The 20,685-nt window shown below is 44.6% G+C and overlaps 1 protein-coding gene and 1 long non-coding RNA gene across 6 annotated transcripts in view; both read left to right on the top strand.

Moving 5' to 3' along the window:
• The first annotated feature begins 7,583 nt into the window (after nucleotides 1-7,583).
• On the top strand, nucleotides 7,584-8,645 carry LOC144108337 (kelch domain-containing protein 3-like). The gene has a single exon (XM_077641595.1). It carries the CDS (start codon nucleotides 7,584-7,586, stop codon nucleotides 8,643-8,645), a length of 1,062 nt encoding a protein of 353 aa, XP_077497721.1.
• A 4,580-nt stretch (nucleotides 8,646-13,225) lies between these two features.
• The window catches only part of LOC144106622 (uncharacterized), a 42,562-nt gene continuing 35,102 nt past the window's right edge, over nucleotides 13,226-20,685 (top strand). For 3 of the 5 annotated variants that reach the window (XR_013309067.1, XR_013309066.1, XR_013309069.1), the window contains exons 1-2: nucleotides 13,226-13,858; nucleotides 19,385-19,488. This is a non-coding gene — a long non-coding RNA (uncharacterized LOC144106622). The remainder of the gene's footprint in view (nucleotides 13,859-19,384; nucleotides 19,489-20,685) is intronic. The other 2 variants (XR_013309070.1, XR_013309068.1) reach the window with 2 other exon arrangements.

Below are 20,685 nucleotides of genomic sequence, written 5' to 3'. Positions count from 1 at the left end.
TTGTTTCGACCATGTGCTGCCACATTACGCAAAGCAACTACCTGCCAATGTGCTAAATGGTCTCCTGGAGGAATATCTATTGCAGTATCCGAGCCATGCTGCAATTTTCACAGATGCCTCTCAACAAGCCGAAAAGGCAGGAGCAGGTGTTTATTCACAAACACTAGATTGGCGTTATTCTCTCCGGATCCCTGATTATACACCAAATTTCACTGCTGAATTTCTCGCTATTGGTTTGGCCTTTCAAAATATTCTCAGCAATATTTATCACGTCATCATTCTCTCGGACAGCCGCTCACTCTTGGCTGCACTAAAAAGCTCGCAAACTACTCTCCTGTACCGATCCCTTCTGTACTTTGTGCCTCGTCATGTCCTAGAGGTACGTTTTCAGTTGATCCCAGGACACTGTGGCATTTCTTCAAATTCTATGGCGGATTTGTTAGCGAAATCTGCTATCAATGGCCCTGTTGCCCAGGGCGTTCCAAACTTCACACTTCTGACCACGTCCCGTTATGAACGTTTCCAAATTCACCATTACCTGAGCCATGAGCCCATCCTTGGTACAGCGGATTTCGAACATTTGAAATTCGCATGGAATATACGTTACTGCGCATGAAGACAATGTGAGGTTTCTAGGACGCTGCTGCGTTGTAGGATTCCTCGCCTTAATCTATATTTATGCCGTATGGTGTTCACGCTGTCGACTCTGTGTGCGTCATGCGGGGACGTTGAATCAATAGATCATTTCATCCTCTACTGCCGCCGGTTTGCACAGCAGAGAATTCAGTTTGTGGTAAATCCTCTCGCTCAATTAGGTCTGCCGTTTACTCTTCCCGTCCTCCTCTCATTCGGTGCAACCGTCAAAGGGCATGCCATTTGGCAGGTGTGTCAGATACTCAACAAGTATATTATTGTAACCGGGAGATTTTTGTGCTAACCTCTCGTTACCTTTTCTTCTCTCAAAATTTTTTGCTTTCTTATTAAACCTCAAAATTCAGTAATTCTACTCGCACCGCTTGTTTCCTTGATTTTCAATTCGATTTCTTCATGCTCAATCTGATTAAGGATTTCCTTTTCATTCATAATCTTCTTAATTGATAAGCCGTTTGAGATTCGCTTGGATTAGAACTTCCGTGTTTGGATCTGCACACAACCCTGGCCAATCCCCCACCGTGGGCATGTGCCATCATCTTTCAGGCAACAACAACGACTAGCCTGACGCTGGCAGTATTCTGTTCTGGAAAAGGCCCTAATGATGAAATCCTGGGGAACGCGGAACTACCAGTGTGCGGCTAGTGTCATCCAGAGTCCTCGCGCACCGTAAAAATGTAATTCACATGCTTTTTAAAGGAAAAGCATCACTGGCCTAGTCAAGCCAACGTAATCGGCGCCGCAGTTTGGCCTTGAAGTGGAGGAGCGATGGTGGTATGGCAGCCTCGTGACATTCACGTCATTCCATGCCCAGCCGGGAAAGAGAGAGAGAGAGAGAGAGAGAAAACTTTATTGTCAAGAATAAGATTGTTGCGGCGAACAAACGGCTGCCCAGCCGGGAGCTTTGGCTCTGGCCGACCGGGCGTCGAGTGAGTGAGTGAAAACTTTATTGGATCTTCCAAGGGTTTCGCGGTTATGAAGTCTCCGTCGTCCTCTCTGGCGCTGGCGACTTGAGGATTCTCGTCAGCAAGGGTGGGCCCCTATTCCAAGGCTCCACTGAGTCGTGCTGCATCATTCGCGTGCTGCACTAAGGCCCTTTGGGTCGTGAGCTCGCCGCTGGTGAGCCGACTCTCCCATTGCTCCGCACTCGGGTGTTCGTGTTGGTGGAATGCTTTGTTGCGTTCGCGCTCCCACGTGATATGGTAAAGTGTAGGTGTGTCATCGCACCAAGGGCGTCGAATCGAATTCAACCAGCGTCCCGCCGAACGCGTCAAAGTGCACCGGCGTCCTACGCAGAACCCACATTCATGCTCTGCGCATGCGACACCGCCAGACGCTTTCCCGCTCCACTCGGTCAACGTATGTGACGTCACGTCACGGAGGGAGTAGGCAGCACACCTGGGATGACTCCTTTCCTCTCTCAACGCGGCGACGGAGCACAGATCAGCCAGAGCTCTCCACGGCGGGCGTTGCATCGAACACAACCAGCGTTCCGTCGAACGCATCAAAGTGCACCTGCGTGGAATGCCGCGTCTGTAAGTCTAAACAGTCAGGAACAATCAGGTCTTGCTGCTTCAGAAAGACGCCGCGCGACGCCGCCACCATCGCTAGAACGACCGATCCTCGTTTCTGATAGTGTTGTCTGCCTGCAGGGTCCCTAGAAATACTTGCTAGTATGGCGCACGCCGGCTGCGGCGGGGTCTGCTGCAGAATGACCGCCGCGGCGGCGCTGCGAGCAATCGGTGTGCCTTGACAGCCACGGCGTCTGTGGTAGGCGCGCGCGTTTCGCCCCGCGAAACGAATTCCCTGCGTGTTTTCAGATGACTTGTGCATGCGATTGCACTGATTTTTTATTTCAGCTTAGCCGTGGTTTTTCAATGCGCAGTTCAGTCATCGGCGTAGCGACGCAAACGATTGTTTTTGCGAACAAATTTTGTGCGCGTACTCCAGAGTCGAAGGCGAAACGAACCCACTTATTTTTACACCCTATTCCCCTTTCTGAATACTGCTTCCATGCCGTATTATATACTGTCTTCTGAGGAATTTAAATAAAAATATTATTGCATCAAGAACGTTACCCACGATTCTAAATCACATGATCGTGTGTTCGCGCAACAGAGTGCTATTGACAGCGGCATTTTCATTCATACTATTGATCCGAACTCAACTTCTACGGACTCTGAAGCTGAAAAAGACTGAACACTGGAAACTTCTAGATGCACGCACAATTAAAACATGTGAGATGAGAACCTGAGTCCTGTAAATCATGTGCTTTAGGCAAACTGCAGGAACGCATTCCTTAGTGCTTAGGCAACCGAGTTACAGAAGTAATGAACACAAGCATGCATTTTAGTAATAATAATAATTGGTTTTGGGGTGAAAGGAAATGGCGCAGTATCTGTCTCATATATCGTTGGACACCTGAACCGCGCCGTAAGGCAAGGGATAAAGGAGGGAGTGAAAGAAGGAAGGAAGAAGAGGTGCCGTAGTGGAGGGCTCCGGAATAATTTCGACCACCTGGGGATCTTTAACGTGCACTGACATCGCACAGCACAGGTGCGCCTTGGCGTTTTTCTTCCATAAAAACGCAGCCGCCGCGGTCGGGTTCGAACCCGGGAACTCCGGATCAGCAGTCGAGCGCCCTAACCACTGAAGCATTTTAAGCAGTTCTTAGAATCCCGTGCTTCGTAAAATAGCATTATTAGCCCATGCTGTGTAGGTCACATGACCTGTCAGGGAAAAAGATACCAAAGTATCTGTAATGTATAGCACAAAATAAAAATAATTGTTAAACACATTTATTTCCATCACTTTGCACTCAGGCTGCCCACATTTTTGTTTGCACCACCCCCTGGCATCTTCTCATCTTTAACTGCTTCGGCTGCTCTTTTTTGGCAGCCCTCTCAACATTTATTGACTTCATGTAGAAGCGCAGGCGAAGCAGAATATAAAATTTGATTATGGCGTTAACAATTCCACGTCCATGTTTCACACAGCCCAGAGGTGGAAAATGTACATGTGTTAAAAAATCAGCGAATTCAACTATATGCTTTTCTCGTGCAACTTGTTCAGACTAAAATAAGTGGTGAAGCTGTCTTCAAGGACGGTGATAATTATGTTATTCAAGGGGTCAGACGGATACAGTAAGCCACCATTATCAAATTTTGCAGTGAAAGCTTCAACCTGATCATTTTCTGTATAGCCACTGCTTTTAAGTCATCAAGGTGGAAGCATAGTCTATGCACTGGCTTTTTTTCAGTGCTTTTATAGCCCGAGATACCATAAATTATCTCGTGGCTTTTTCCTGTCACACAGGCACTGTCGTCAGAGGTAATACTTGTACATGGCGCACAAGAAACCAATGCAGTTTTTACATCATGAGCGCTCCTTTATCAATTAGTCTGTCGAGTATAGGCAGCATATTCTCGCTGCACGGCTTTCTTCGCCACCGAAACTAAGGGAGTGACCACTTCTGGAGCACAGTTTCCCGATGGTGGTAGTTTCGCAAGATTGTAGAATGTGATTACATTAACAGTAACCAAATACTGAGCGGCATTCAGATAGTCAAAGATCCTGATTATTGCCGAACAATGCTAAATACGCTTTCAAGTCTGTCTTGGCTCAAGTTTGCAGTCATCATTTACTTAAAATGATGCGTGCTGAGATCTGCATCTGCGACTAAGTGTGCTCTGAATTGAAACACGAAGTCTTTCACTCCCTCCTTTATCCCTTTCCTTACGGCGCCGTTCAGGTGTCCAACGATATATGAGACAGATACTGCGCCATTTCCTTTCCCCAAAAAACCAATTATTAATATTATTATTAAGTCCCTCTGCTATGCTGTTGCTCAAAAACCTGCCGATTGTGGCCTTTGCATGAATTTCCGACTTTGTGAGGTGTTTAAGGAACTCCATTAAAATAAAAAGTTTATTGACTGCGGGTATATAACGCTGCTTTTGGCACACGCGCAGTCATTATCCTGATAAGCTTATTTATTCTTTTGTAAAAGATTCAGTGCCTTCTATGAAATCATAAGAGCGTCCAAACGGGGTGCAATAAATAAAAAGACCTTTAATTATATGATCACCAAATAGCTGGAATGCTCGAGCAACTCTCGTTTTCTCAAAATAATTATAATAATTGGTTTTTTTGGGGGAAAGGAAATGGCGCAGTGTCTGTCTCATATATCGTTGGACACCTGAACCGCGCCGTAAGGGAAGGGATAAAGGAGGGAGTGAAAGAAGAAAGGAAGAAGAGATGCTGTAGTGGACGGCTCCGGAATAATTTCGACCACTTTGGGATCTTTAACGTGCACAGACATCGCACAGCACATGGGCGCCTTAGCGTTTTCCTCCATAAAAACGCAGCCGCCGCGGTCGGGTTCGAACCCGGGAACTCCGGATCAGTAGTCGAGCGCCGTTTTCTCAAAAGAATTGGGATTCAGGTGCATGCTGGTGATCTTCGGCATGGCTTTAAGCGAAACACTCTGGCTGTCCATTTTCCAAGCTTATCGGATCGGTTTCAACGTGCACCCGACCCTTAGGTGCGTTAAACCATTTGCCTGCAAATGCATTTCGCACGTTTTTAACTAGATGGTGGAAATCAGAAGGAAAGTCAGATGGCGAATTGAGCTGGCAAGATGTGGCACTTGTCACGTTGTCTAGACATGACGCGATCACACATATATAAGAACACACACACCAACACACAAGAGAGTCAGCGTTCATGGATTTCGCAAAAAAAACACCAGTATTATGGGCTCGCGACCAAGAAGCAGCGCGCAACACTACCGCAGCCACGGCACGACCGCTCCAGCAGGTACGACGTGGATGGATGGATGGAAGGTAGGAGCATCCCCTTTGAAACGAGGCAGTGGTTGTTGCCACTAGGCCCAATTTTTTCCTTTATTTTTGTTTACTCTGCTGTAAGTTGTTAATACAATTCGCCATTTCCTTTAAAAAACCGTCTTCCTACACTTTAAAACTTATGTCACCTCACTGCTTTTGTACCATCAATCCTCCAATCGCTTTTTGCTAATTTCCACCACAGATTTATCTACATGACTATTGTTATATCTAAACCCTAAGACCTCAGGAAGAGTGACTGTGCCTGCATCGACATCGGGATGGATACCATCGCATTTTAGGATGAGGTGTTCTATTGTTTCTACAGATTTACCACACACAGCAGATGTGTCATCTTCTTCGTTAAATTTTTTTTTCTGTAGCTGCGCGTTCTAAGACACCCTGACCTAGCTTCAAAGAGGAGGGCGCTGCCTCTTGAGTTATCATAACACGTTTCCTTCCTGATCTGCCTTTTCCAGTATCGATATAGTTCTACACTATGCTTCTTTTCCATTGAACCTATCCAATTTTTACCTTCGACGTTTTTAAACTGTCGTTTAATGCTCTTTCTTTATCCTTCTTCGTCTCTGGCAAACTTACTGGTCAGCTTTCTTGTTCGTTTCCGCCACTGCGTGTCAACGCTCTTTCTGTACAGGTATTTAAATACCTTAGCTGCCCACCGGTTATCATCCAATTTCCTCAGGCGTTCTTCGTATAGTACTTTACTCTGAGCTTCTCGTGCTTCGAACGTTGCCCAGCCCATGTCCCCCTGTACTGCCTCGTTTGTGGTTTTCCCGTGGGCACCTAGGCTGCGTTCAAATAGTCCCAAGTAGACGGCTACTTAGACGTCTAGCCGGACAGCCGCCATCTTGGGACGCGTTCCATTTCTCGGCGAGCAGTCTCATAAGACTGCTTCGCCGAAGTCCACATCGATGCAGGCTAACTTGCTGTCTAAAGATGGCGGAGCTGATGTACGCGGATGAGCGAGTCGTGCTCTAGCAGGCGTCGGACTGTACACGAAGTATAGGAAAGGAAAAATGTGAGTAATTCCATTATGTTATTTGGTACGCAAACTAGAGGCTAATTAATCTTCGTGGACGTGCGATTCCTAGCAGTGAATCACGCAGGAAAAAATCGTGCAGTTGAGAGCTTTGCTACAGCAGCGGACGCTGTAGGTCTGTTTACGTGAGCCGGCATCGTTAGCACCTTGATTTTAGAGAATACTCGTCGCTGTCGTTGGTTTCCTCGACGGGCGTTAAGACGGCTGGCGTGACGGTTAACAAATGTGTTCTTTTGTTGTTGTATTAGTTGCATCAACTCTTTCGCGTGCATTCCATTTTATCTCTACACTCTCAGAACAAATACACCGGCATGTTGCGAATTGATTTTAGTCTTTGCAGGATTAAAGATCGCTGCTGTATTTAGGTCTCTCGCTGTCTCCGAGGCCACGTACGGCAGACAGCAGGTTTAATGTCACGTATGTGTTTTCCTGTTGAAGTGTATATTAGCCGTATCACATTTCACGCATATTGATTACAGTCTTTCGGATTCTTTCTTATGTTTACAGGACCGTCTGGACGAGCACGTTCGAAGAGCATGTACAGTTTAGCATCAATAATAAAAGAAAAATCGCATATCTCTTAAGCGTCGTCTTCGGAAAGCGGCCCCGTCTGCTACAAGTAGACTGACCGATAGGCACATCCACCAGTCCGGTTTACGCGCAAAGTCATTGCAGAAGAAATGTGTAAACTTGTTGAAAACACGTTTTTAATTATCGTTATTGCTCAGTTTGTGAAAAATAGTAGTACAACTGTTCATAAGCTTTAGTTCCATTATTATGCCGCGAGGCGGCGTGAGCAGTAGACAAGTTCCACTACATGGACATGTAGACTGCTTCCTAGACGTCACACTAGACGCCTTGTCTAGAGCATTGGAACGCAGCCCTAGTGCTAATCTTCCGACGTTCCGAATGTGTGCAGCGCCCCCTGCGCATTCATCCGAGGCGCGGCCAACCGGTTCTGTAGAGAGCTCCACGCGAACGGCAGACTAGCAAATAATTTAGGGACCCTACTGCCTGTGTTGGATAAGATGTGGACTGTGCGGCTTCACGGCGTTCCAGAGCGCGTTACCCAAAGGGTTGTCGCCATCAACGGCAAGCTCTACTCGTTCCGTAGCTCCCTCGCGACCAGGAATCACAACTTACAGAACCGCGTCGACGTGTTCATATTCGACACCGCATCATACCGGTGGCATACAGTGCAGACGCAACTCCCCGACGGCGAGCCGACTGACATTTCCAGCCACACCGTTGCAGCTTACGGCCACTGCGCGTACCTGTGGGGCGGCCGATGCATCTCGGCGCGGAGCCACGTCTACCGCTTCGACACCAACACCTTGACATGGAGCCGTCCGCAGGTGTTCGGTGAGCAGCCTCCATCGCTTTTCGGCAAAGCAGCATGCGCAGTAGGTAACCGCATGCATATCGTTGGGACCTGGAACCGCAGGTTAGACATGTGGTTCCTTGACTTAGACACAATGGAATGGCATCGTGTCCCAACCAGTGGACAGGCTCCGGCTCGTTTCTTTTTCACTGCATCTGCCATTGGAACCCGCATATATGTTTGGGGTGGTGTCCAGATTCAAGAAAACCATTCTCTCGGTGGTCGTGTCTGCGACAACTCGTTGTACTACCTGGAAACGACCACCTCGACCTGGGTGCGCCCACGCGTACAAGGCACTCCTCCCGTCGGACGGATAGGGCATGCAGCCTTCGTGTACAAAGAAGAGCTGTATATTTTCGGAGGGAGCACGTTACAGCAGGGCCCTTTTTTTGCAGACATGCACAAGTACGAACCCGAGACTTCGTGCTGGACCGAAGTGAGGCCATTTGGCTCAGGCCCGTCGGCGAGGTGCTTCCCCGGCTGCGCTACTACTGGTGAAAGAGTGTTTGTCTTTGGTGGGTGTGGTCTGATACTCAACCAGGAAAATGGAGAGGAGACCGGATGGCTGACGAATCTGCACGTATTGCACTTGGCCCCGACACTGGAGAACTTGTGCCTACTTGCAGCCATCGATGCACGGCTTGATGTCAGCAACTTACCAACAATCATAAGAAAGAAGATTAGCGACATCACTTCACACCAACCGTAGTCGATGCGAAGATGCTGCAACTCAAGCCAATGAAGTGCTTTTGACGAAGCCAGTGAGGTGAGGCGATGATAAGATTTCGACGCCGCTGCTTAGCACGAGAATAAACATTTGTCCTACTCCGATACATTTTGCTTCCCGATCAATTTTCACATGAACAACACAGTCAATAGCGTTTTCTTCACGTTCCTGTCGCAAAGGTGCTTTACTTGTTTCTTGAATAACTCGAACTAATGTGCCTAATATGTAGTCCCTCATAGACGTTTGAAGGTTCAACAACGTGATGGTTTCTTCAAACGACTCACATTGATATCACTTAAGCTTCCAGCAACTGATCTGTTGTAGGTCGTCACGTAGCACTTTCACGTGACCTTTTCACTGCAGAATGCAGATACGCTTGCTCGAGGTGGCTGTAGACATAGACTTGAGGGCGCAGCCAGGAAAATGTGCATCTGCAATAGCTTCAGAAAGCCGCATGGTTTGCACTCGTTTCTGCCTTCCTGCTCTTAGGTTGACGCTGTTTGTAAATTTTCGTACATTTATTAGACAATATTTTCTCTACTTTTTCTATATATATATATTGCAACATCAGGTGTATTTCGTACTGAAGGCAGCCGAAAGCATGCTTGCCATAACAAGAGTCACTTTATTTCTGGACATCGCATTTGCATGCACCTTATACCGCCCCAGGTGCCCTGCCCATGCCAGATACATTCTCGAGAATGCATCACACGATCGTGATAAAAGTCGGCCGTGCACTTGATGGGCAATGCGATCCGATGTAAGAAAACAGACATACGGGGCTATTTGTGTTTGGTTTAGATGCTACGGTGTGAACGTAAATAGAATGTGCGTGTATCGTGGAAACCACTTCTTCATTGTTGCTTGTCTTTACTTTATTCCTAAGGTTCGGGACTAAAACAAATTTTATTTCTGATCAAGACTAGTGTAAGAAGAGATAAATGGATCCCCTCTTTATAATCAAGGCAGTTATCACGTCACTGATTAGGTATGTCCGAGACCAATTAATATTAATCACGCATTGTAAAATGTAGCCCAGTGGTGTGAAGGAATGAGGCGGTGGCTCGTTAAAACGCCTACGCTGGAATTACTTCGAGTAGCACCTACTGCTTTCTTCTAAATTTGACAACCACCCCCACTCTGAGGGTTCACTCTGTTTGTCTAAAGCTATTTGTCCTAAAAATCATATTCGAACTAAAAAAACACGGGTATAATTATCGACGTTAGCCAGTGGTTGGGTAGCGACAGCGACTGCATCGCTCCGACGTTTGTTCCTTCTCCTCCTCATCAGTCTGACAGCCCCCACTCTACTGCAAAGGCCTCTTCCATGTTCCTCCAATTAACCCAGACCTTTGCAAGCTGCACCCACCCTATGCCTGCAAACTTCCTGATCTCATCCACCCACCTGACCTTCTGCTGCCCCATGCTACGCTTGCCTTGTCTTGGAATCTATGAGCATGTCTAATGAGATTAACACCATGTGCAAAGGTGAAGATCCGAGTAAGGGTGATAACGCATTATGTTGCTTCAAGGTTGAGTGATTGGTAAAAATTGTGAGCAACGTTAAATAACAAAGGCCTTAATTTGTTATAATGTTAAAAGTTGACATGATAAATGTTTTTGCTATGTTGCTAGCCACATGACAGAGTTATGTTTATAAAAATTTTATGGCAACATTTGCTTTCTGTGAGAAATGCTGCATAATGAGGTCAACTGTTACAAAACATTTAGACACAGACAATGGTTACACAACTTCTCCAAAGTGAAATTGAACACCAGCTGAAAGTACATTGCAAACATGATGAAAGTACACAATTTGAAGGCCGAATTTCCATCTGCCATTTGGTAAGGAAACGAACCACTGAGAAGACAAAAAACACGGGCAAACAAATCTGTGAATGCAGTGCAATGTAGCAGTTGCATCTTTGCTACACAACCACTAATCAATACCGCTAACTCCTTCATGGAAAATAAAAGCACAGACACAAAATATTGTTCACTGCAATGTTTAATTTAGTAGGTACATATTGCCACGAATTCATGCCTGCTCTTCCTGCAGATAAATGAAACACTGCCAAAAAGCAGCGAGCAGCCATAATTGCTGCAGTGACAACGAGGATGTGCACCATCAATGCTGTTCTTCCATCCTGAGTAGGAAATAAAAGCTGTTTTTTCTGGAAATACTCTGAAAGTATGAATTTTCTATCCATCTTTTACTTAGCTTGCACTGACACGACCCATTGTGTACTTGGCAGCTTTGACAAACAAGTGGGCCAGCCAATAGGCATAGAAGACTGTAGAACCTTGCTAACTTGCAAAAGATCAATGCTCAAAAAGAAAAAGCTGACAAAAAAATGAGGAATTCCTTATTTTCGCTACATTGTATAAGGTACTAAGAATATGGCTCAGATATAGCATGAACATTTTTTTTTGTTCACTTACAAACTTTCTAGCCAGTGCTAGCATATTACTGCGATGTAAATAATGAAACATGCCAGCACTGTACAATATGCTGTAACATTTATGAAATACTCCCCCTACAAGTGTACCACATGCCTCTTGCATGTGGTAAAGTTTATATCTGCCAAACTAGATAGTCTGTAGGATGAGGCACCAAGCCTCTGACATCTGGAGAAGTGTACCTCCCATGCAATTAGTGACTGGAGATGCTCCTTTTTGATGGCATTTTAGTTGCTGGGTGTGGAAGGACCAGATAAGAAGGGGAACCACTAGACATCAACTTTTTAGGCAACATCACAATAAGCAATGTGCCAGAGCTTTCCTTCTGTCCAAAAAGGTGTTTCTTTTTCCATGTTCTTTGTTCACATAACTGCTTGCATGTGCTCATTTCCGCTTGCAGGGAAGTTTTAACTCTGGCCTCAGTCCTCTGCGCCTTCTTAACTTTTTGCTAGTGTTCACATTAAGTCGTGTACAAACTCATGCAGATCTCTACTTTTCTACGTTTCCAACTGTGACATCTCTGCTTTCATCGTGTCCATCTCTGCATCCGATGCCTTCAAGTCAGCTGCGTATAATCATCTTAATTAATCAGCGTACACATGTATTTATTTTAGTAACCCACTCCTCAGTTAGATGCCGATCGGCCCTGAGAGTAAATAAGTGAAATGTAGTCTTAAGCCAGCTCTGAGCAAGCACGCATTATGTTCAGTTTATTTTACCATGTTGACCAGAAGAGAGTGGAGGGAAAAAAGCTGCTAAGTGGAGCTTGACATGCCTCTCGCCCCTACACTGGAAAGCAGCACGTGCCCCCCCCCCCCCCCCCCCCAAAGGCATACGTAACCACAACAGAACAGGCCAAGTGTGAAGTAATTCAGTAACATTCCTCACATTTACCACAGTGCATATTTGCTGCTCAGTAATTTATTACCCCATTAGACATTCTGCAAGGAAGTGTACAATCATGTGTTTTATTTGAACATGGCACCACAGTACGACAATCAATAACCTTGTGCCAACACAACAGCAAATAAACTTCTGCCCAATAAATGCATTGCTTACAGTGCAACCAAGAGGTGAGAATGTGCCACCACGGCAGAAATTTAGAAAATAAGCTCAAAATAATAGTGACATTAAATTTGAGCAGACGGTAATTCCACCCCACCCCTCCCTAAAAAAAAAACGAAAAAGGGTGCTCTTCAGACGGTACGTTTAAACGATGCGGCTGTAATATTTGCGATAGTTCAACTACGTGTGACATTCAGATATAATTAACGCCACAGCATGCGGTTGAATGCGAGGCGCCAGGGCGCGCACAATCAGTAATCGTTGTCAGGTATCCACTGGTGCCACGCCCTGTGGGCCGCTGCTCGACGAATACCACTCATGGCAACGTTCACACCCAACAAGCTTGTAACAAACATCGCACAGGTGCTTATCATGATGCAGCAGCAGCTCATCAGTGCTGAATTCTTTGGCGTGATAAACGGAATCATCCACCGAAACGCGCGTCGACTGTTACTCGTCAGATTCTTGCAGTCCTACGAGGGAGAGCAGCTTTTCCGTCGGCTTCAAGTCTCCTCTTTCGTGCAGGGCCACTGGCATTGTAACGCACATTCTGCATGATCGTTTTACTACGCACCGATGCTGTATGGGACAGCAAGCGGTTGTACACTCCAATGCAGCGTTCGGGCCACACAAACACACACACTAACGACATACAACACGCAAGACGCACGCAGCGAACACAGAAGAACAAAAACCATTCCAGAGCACCTGTTCGTTCATTTCCACACTGCGCTAACTACGCACATGGTTCCGACTTCGGGCTTGGCTAGCGCTTCGACTTCGCCAGGCTAGTCATGGCCAAGCTGCGCTGCAGCTGGTGGTAATAACGTTCATGCAACGAAAAGAAAAAAAAAACTTAATATATCAAATCATTCAGGGTGTCAGCTAAAAAAGCTACCGTAACATTAAATACATCTTATATGTTTTTGCCGTTGTGCGCCTTTTCGACGTGGGTGACGTGAGCATAAACGCGAATACGCGAATGGCACTATGAATTTCCCGTGCCACTCTGTAAAATGCAAATAGCGTAGATGCGCGCTTAACTTGTTGACATGCTTGCAGAGGCGAATAATTGTAAGTTTAATCGACTGAATTTTGCTCAACGAAAGTCAGCGGCACTGCATTTTTATTGTTTCTGTGCATTGCGAGTGACATTGGCGGCAGCCACTCGGCAACGTCTCCGGTTTGGCGAACTTGTGAGAATGTCAGCCTTTCTCAAATTTTGAAAGCGGTTTTTTGTTTGTTTTGTAACTCGGCGTCTCGTCGGATGTAATGTGCACGATAACATCAGTACAACGTGCATGCGCTTTCTTTCTCTATTTGAAGTAACATTGGTCGATCAGCGTAAACTTTTGGATTCAATTAAGCACAAACTGGCCATGTTGGTACTGCGTGTCGAATGTGTTTTGAGATGATTCTGCGCACGAGATGGTCCTTTGATAATTTGTTTACTACCAGATATTGTCTACAGATTTGAAACCATCTCACTGAAACAACGTTGGCAAACTGTTGTGTTCATGCATCTGCTGCCTAAACTTAGCTTTTCGGCAATCATTTGCATGGTTCCTTTGGATCTGGACAATGGGCTACTGTTGCTAGGGGCGCCTGGAAGCAGAGCCCCTGGGGACGCCCAGTGGGTCTGCTGTTTGTCCAAGTGCCGAGTACCAAAGGTACCATTCCTTACTTTTTTTCACAGTCCATTAACCTCATATTCCTTGCAAAGATTACAGTATGTAATCAGGTAGTAAAAAAAATTTGTAACTTCCGCATATTTCAGAACAGTTCAGAGAAATGTACATGCAGCATCAGTATTCTCTCGGTAGATTTTCTGAGACCTGGATTCATTTCTTCTAGGACAGTGGCAAGCAGTAGGTCAACTGTACACAAATATTTTCTCCTCTGGTGCAAAGAAAAGAGTGCAAACATAAGACAAGTCTCTAGTCTTGTTTCATTCTCACTGCATTTGGCCAAAGCGTAATATGAAATGCTGTATTTTTTATACCCTAGTTTCCTTTACCTTGAGCAGTAGATATTGACAATGAACAGCAAGGCAACTCCACTCGCTGACGTTTTTGCCTTCGGCAGCAAAACAGGGAATACCTTACCCTATGTGTTATCTCGCAGACTCAAAACTGCGATGGACATGTGTCCACAGCTGCTATCACCTCTCAAGTACATGCACTCGTAAGACACATAATAGTCATTCAGTCTATAAATTCCTATTCTTTGTCCAGTGAATCCTCTTACCTCGTTTTCAAGCCACTGAGTCATGGCTCCTTTCCCTCGGCCGCCCCAGACCAAGACTACAGTGTTTGTCATCATCAGCAACAGCGGCCTGGCTACTTTCACTGCAGGACAAAGGCCTCTCCCATACCTCTCCAGTTAATCATGTCCTGTGCCAGCTGTGGCCACCTTATCCGGACAAACATCTTCATCTTATCCACTTAGTTATCATGCTTTCTTTCATGATGTAGATATTGATTGATATTTAATGTGTTCAGGTACCGCGAAGTGTCAGGGGATAGATTAATGGCAAACAAGTGCCACATCGTCCTGGATGCTGTGAGTTACTTCTTAGTACTTTGACATGGAAGTGCTTTGAGGGCTGATCACAGTTTAGAGTGAAGCCACCAGTCATTCTAATGCCAGGGACAAGGGAGCTAGAATAACTTCCTCCCTTTCAGTTACTCATAAAACTTTAAGCTATAGCTAGTTTAAGCAGCATTGACTATAACTGCCTGTTCTTTTGATAGAAAAAATGAAAAATAGTGATTTTTTTTCTGTGGCCGCACATGATACTCTTCATGATGATATTTCGAGCATTCATCTCAGCATGAAGGAATTCTGTAGAGCTTCTGCGATGGCTTAGAGGTTATGGCACTTGGCTGCTGACCCAAAAGACTTGGGCTCAATCCCAGCTGCAGTGGTCGAATTTCAATAGAGGCGAAATTCTAGAGGCCCTTGTACTGTGAGATGTCAGTGCAAGTTAAAGAGCCCCAGGTGGTCGAAATTTCTGGAGCCCTTCCCTACGGCGTCCCTCATATTCTTAGTCGCTTTGTGATGTTAAATACCCATAAACCATAAACGAATTCTGTAGCCTTCTGAGAACAAAAAAACCTAGTGGTTTTTAAAATTTTCGTTATGTTCTCAATCAGTCTTTAACACCCATCTTTGTTCGTTACTGATGCCTTGATGTTTGTGCACAGGCAGTGGCCAGAAAAGGTCACTGTACAAATAATATCGGGTGAATGGAATGAGCAAGAAGCATGAACTCTCAGGAATATTGAAAATCACTGAAGTGACCCAGTATCACAGCATGGCAAATAAAATTTGATTGATAACCTGATGCCTTATCATAGGGTGCTGAAAGGACTATAGACACTTAATTTTATTGAGCATTTTTTTCTGTCAAATGATTTGTTGGACATAATACATGGATTACTGTGTGGTAGTTTCATACAATTGCTAAATAATTTATAATTGAATTTCTTCGCTTATGCTGTTTTGATTTCGTCAAGTGAAGGACGACTGTGACATCAGGTTGATATTTTGGTCGCGTGATGCACTAGAAAACTAATATAAGTGCCAATATGTTGTTTTAATTCACTACGACATTTAAACCATCCTCTTCCAGTACCTGGAATGGCGAAAACTGAGGTGTCAGCAATTATATAGCCCGTTTTTTATGCCCCATGTGACCTAAACACCAACTACGTGTCACAGTAATTGTTCGACTGATTAAACCGAAACAGCGTTCAGAAGAAATTCAATTATAAATGATTTAGTGGTCATACACGAATACCACAGGGTACTCCATGTATACGAATTCCTAACGCATCGTTTGTAAGAAGAAAACGCGCAAGGAAAAATTTGGTGTCTATAGCCCCTTAAGAAGTGAAACAATGTAACCATCAAATTTGTCCTCTTTTACTTCACGTGCTTACTGTTGGTTGAAAGATTCAGGCTACTTTTAGCACTACCTTGGTACTGGGCATAGTGCTGGACTTGCAAGGGGTAAAGCTATTCTGCTTCAGGTATGATTGGTACAGTATCATTTTGTTGCTAAAGTAATGACGGCCATTCCACTCAGATCCCAGACTAGGTCTCAATTGAATTGCGCTTCTGATTTTCTGCAACTCTGGATTGCAATTTACATAGCGTTGCTCATTGCAGTTACCGATAAACACCTCATGAGTGGTACTGTCAGGCACTCTTTTCTTTGGCACTATGTATGAGCTTCTGTTCTCGCGCTTTCTAGAAATAATGCATGCAATTTTTAAGTGCGAAAAGGGAATTTACGTTTAACTAGATTGTCATGTTAGGGCTTGTATGTTGCAGCTTGTATGTTGCAGCCAAATTGTACATTGATGTCAATGCTGGTGGTTTCTTTTCATTATTTTACGAGAATGTTATAATTTTTCCTTTAGCAAATAATAGGCCTCACTAACTAGCTGTTTTTGTCATGTCCAGTATTTTGATATACTAAGCCACCAAAGCATGATTCAGAATGTGGTCAGTACTAAAGGCAATGAGTCTTTCGTGTCACATAGAAATGTGCTTTATACCCCTGGCGCACGGCATTCCTTGAAGGCTTTTCCAGCATAGGCACCATTTTTCACCAAAGGAGTGAAAGCTTAAAGGAGCAGTGACGCAGCTGCACGGTACAGCCTAAGGGGGAAACAGTCGTTCAGGCTTCGTACCTGCTGCTGTGCTCGAGGTGGCTGAAGTGAGTGTTTTAAAATTAAAGTGCCGTATTCTGTTCATTCATTGAGGTTAGACAATTTTTTAATTCTGATTGCTTCTTTAAATCTACTGCAACAGCTACTCTCATCAGCAGCAGCAGGTTTTGTACGTGTATTGCATGGGCCACTAAGGTTGCTCGATTTTGCTGCACTTTCACTGTCTTGAAATCTGAACATATAACATAAACACCCATACAAAAACCAAAGCCAGACACACCTTTCATATTTAAAAAAATTATTTTCAAACATTATTAGCTGTATCTATTTTTTTATTGCTTTTACATTTCGACGTTGGATGGCACTGCAATCACAGGTTCTCGAAGGCGCCTTTCCGCTCGAAAGGTCTTTGACGAGCGCCTTCGCCTCCAAAGCCCTTAGGGGCAAAGGCGCAACATTTGTGCCATGTAGCTGCACTCCTTAATCCTTTGGATATAAGGACCTGTTTCTCAAAGGCCTTTGCAGTGCCCGTGTGACGGGTATTAGTGTGGTATGGCTGCTTGAACACCTATTCCTGGTATCTCACAAACTGAATAAGGGAGGGAAAAGCCTCGGTGCTTGCTGACGTTTCGACAAGAGGACTTGTCTTTGTCTGGAAAAGCGTTCATCATTGGTGGAGTTCAAATAAGGTTTTCACTTCAAGGAGAAAGGCCTGGTGTGTGTGACGAGGGTGCGATATGGGAAGGGCGTTAGGATGGGGAGTGTGAACCTAGTCCAGGCATGATGGCTGCTAAAGAAGATTAACCGGCTGACCTGCAAAACTGTGAAAAGAAAAGGCCAGCTCAGTAGAAAGGAATTCCGGGGTGTTGAGCGTGGAGATAGTGGGCTTGAAAGGATTTGTGTCCAGCCGCTACAGGTGGCTTGGTATGGCTGGCTGCCTTTACCTGAAAAACTAGGATAAAGGAATTAAGCAGCATGGCAGAATAAAATACCATGGGGGGGGGGGGCAAAATAATTTCAAGGAAACAGAGAAAATGAGGGCAGGTTCGCAGAAAAGGCAAAAAAAAGGGGGGGGGGGGGGGAGTGGGGAAGCCAAGTTTTGGAGAAGTGGCATCAGGAGGTGCAGGGCGTAAGGTTAAAGTATAACAATAAATTAAAAAAAGCAGGATTGTAGGGGGAAATTATGGGTTGGGAAACCTGTGACCATGTGCAAGGCCTTTTTAAATAATTACGCCAATTCCGGAATGTGCAGCGCTGGCCACATTTAGTGCAAACATGCGAGCACATGGCTGCACTCTTTAGAGGTCCACTGCGTGCGACACAGCCACTCGTCGCTGCAGAATGGCGCAGGAGGAGATGCACCTGGATGTGGTGCTTCGTGTCATCTGTTACTTCACTTCGATGTGCGGCAATGTCAGACGCAGTTGCCCTGCAAAGAGTTCAGCCATGTGCTCGCATGTTTGCACTAAGAGTGGGCAACCCTGTACTTGAGGGATTCTAAGTTTTCTCTGGATATGTTGATCCCAGACAAAAATAATTCGGCTTGTCAAAACGTCGGCAAGCAAGCACCCTGAGATTTTTCCTTCCCTTGTTCACTTTGTGAGTGTCAAGAAACCATGAGCCTACTGTCTACCATGCACTCCACATCTTGTACGGTTATCTTTGTATGTATACACCAGTGATAAATCATGAAGGAAATCAAAGGAATTGTATTTGTATTGCTTAACACTTACTTTAAAGGTACATCATTAGCGTATAGTTGAAAAAGTGCTATGGGGGCTTGGTTGTGCGTCGTGACTGGTTTCTGTTTATCAGGGCTCCTTGACAGCAGCCATGAAACGCAGGCTTTTGAAAAGTCGTTCCTCAAATAAGAGATCGTTTCCGTTGTTACAATGGAAATGTTATTTCCTGAAACTTCAATCATTGCAGGTTGGGGATTGATATTTTTCAAATAACTAGCCTGAAGTTCAAAACCTCAGAACATACTTTGTAAATTCTTTCCCACCTTAAAAACCCAGTATTTATTTGTTGGTTTCTGCAAGCAGAGGTGTGTTTTATGGCAGATACTTTTCACTACCTTTCGTAAAAATTGTGCAATACAGACCTACCACAAAACTTGGGGTATAGTATACAAATTGCTTGTATGCAACTACTTTTGTGTTAGAGCATGCATAGCGTGGTCTTAAAGTCAGATTCTTTACATTTGCAACTGGTTCATAAAAGGCCTATTCTGGCAAATGGCATTTAACACAGTTGTCTTCCTCTGAATGCTCCTAAGGATAACTTTAGTTCATTCAGGAGAATGTGTATTGAAAATATCTCTTAAAGGCATGATTGTTCATATTAGCTCTTGTTACGTCACAATATTTAGTTTTGTGCCTGCAGCATCACTGACCTCCATGATATGTTAGAGTAGTAAAATGCTCGCTATTAGTTTAAACCACAACTCATCATGGGGCTGTGCACTTTTTGTTGTGTTGCATGAAATATACTTATGTATGAAACAATTTCTTTCAGCTGCACTTCACATGATTCAAATTCCTCCAGAAAAAAGGCTGCAATACATTGCTCACCAACTGTTTCTTTCACAGCACATAACAGTCCATGACAGCACATAGCAGGTAAGGTATGAACAAAAACAGGGCATGCATCTGTTCTGCACATGCATTTCGTGTACTACCAACACTATGATACGATTGACTGATGTCATGTAAGAGAGAGCACAAAAATAATTTTGTGTATATATTGGAGCATGTTTATTTCAAGTTTTAAACTGGCCATTTAAACGACCCATTTCTCAAGCATTTCACCCTAAATAAGCCGAGCACCAGATAAGGGGAAAGCTTGTACCCACTCTATCACCGCTGGTTACCCGGTGGCACTGGGGATCGAACCCCACACCTCCCGCTTGCGAGGCGGATGCTGATACCACTAGGCCACTGCTGCGGTCCCACTACTGATGTTGCTTACACCAGGTGCTGTTAAAGCCCCTGTATGTATGTTAAATGCATTTTAGAAAGCCATTCACTTCCCAAGTATCATTTCATCTTTATTGCAAAACCACAATTCACCTACCTAGACAAACCTGCTGCATACAAGCCAGCAGAAGGGTTGCAGGTATATGCTACATTTGGAAAACAAAAATCAAGCAGAGCCTACCCTTCATGGTGCATTATACTCTGATTTCGAGCAATGATCAAGATGGGCAGATGGTCATTTCATTGAACACTTGCGTGTTACATTCGTAGAGTCGAAAAGACAAGTATTATTTCAAAACCCTCTAGCAGTGTTTATTCTTAGAGAAAACACGAAAAAAGTGTTGGATTAGTTATGGTGTACCTTGTATGGTGAAAGGGGCTCCCACTTTTTGAAAGGCTTAATTTTGGAATAACGGCAGTGTTTACGCTAGTTGGGTAACCATGTTTAGATCGTGGACGAGCTCAAAAAGACACTGGAAATAAGCGCACTGTGTGGCCATCTCTTTCTGTATGCTTGTCTTTTTGAGCGCTTTCACGATCTAAACATAATTTTGCAAGGGAGCAAGGAAAACAAACATATTTAAATTCTGATAAGGATAAAAGGTCATGTTTTACTGTGTTGCTTAAAGTACATTCTGTTGCTGTTGCTGTATTGCAGCACTTTTGTCGTGACATTGCATTGCAGCCTCTTGACTGTTGTTTATAAAATAGGCAGCCGTTTTTTTGCATTCGATTGCAACACTTTAGGAGTTATCTCAGAGTTGCGTGCTAGCAAACTCTCAGGTTAACGGTTTGCATTATTAAGCCAGCATAATTGCTAAGTGCTTCCCTGCAGTCTTG

Source organism: Amblyomma americanum, chromosome 10 (genome assembly GCF_052857255.1).
Source record: "Amblyomma americanum isolate KBUSLIRL-KWMA chromosome 10, ASM5285725v1, whole genome shotgun sequence".
NCBI classification, from domain to species: Eukaryota; Metazoa; Arthropoda; class Arachnida; order Ixodida; family Ixodidae; genus Amblyomma; species Amblyomma americanum.
This window is presented reverse-complemented; position numbering and strand designations above follow the sequence as displayed.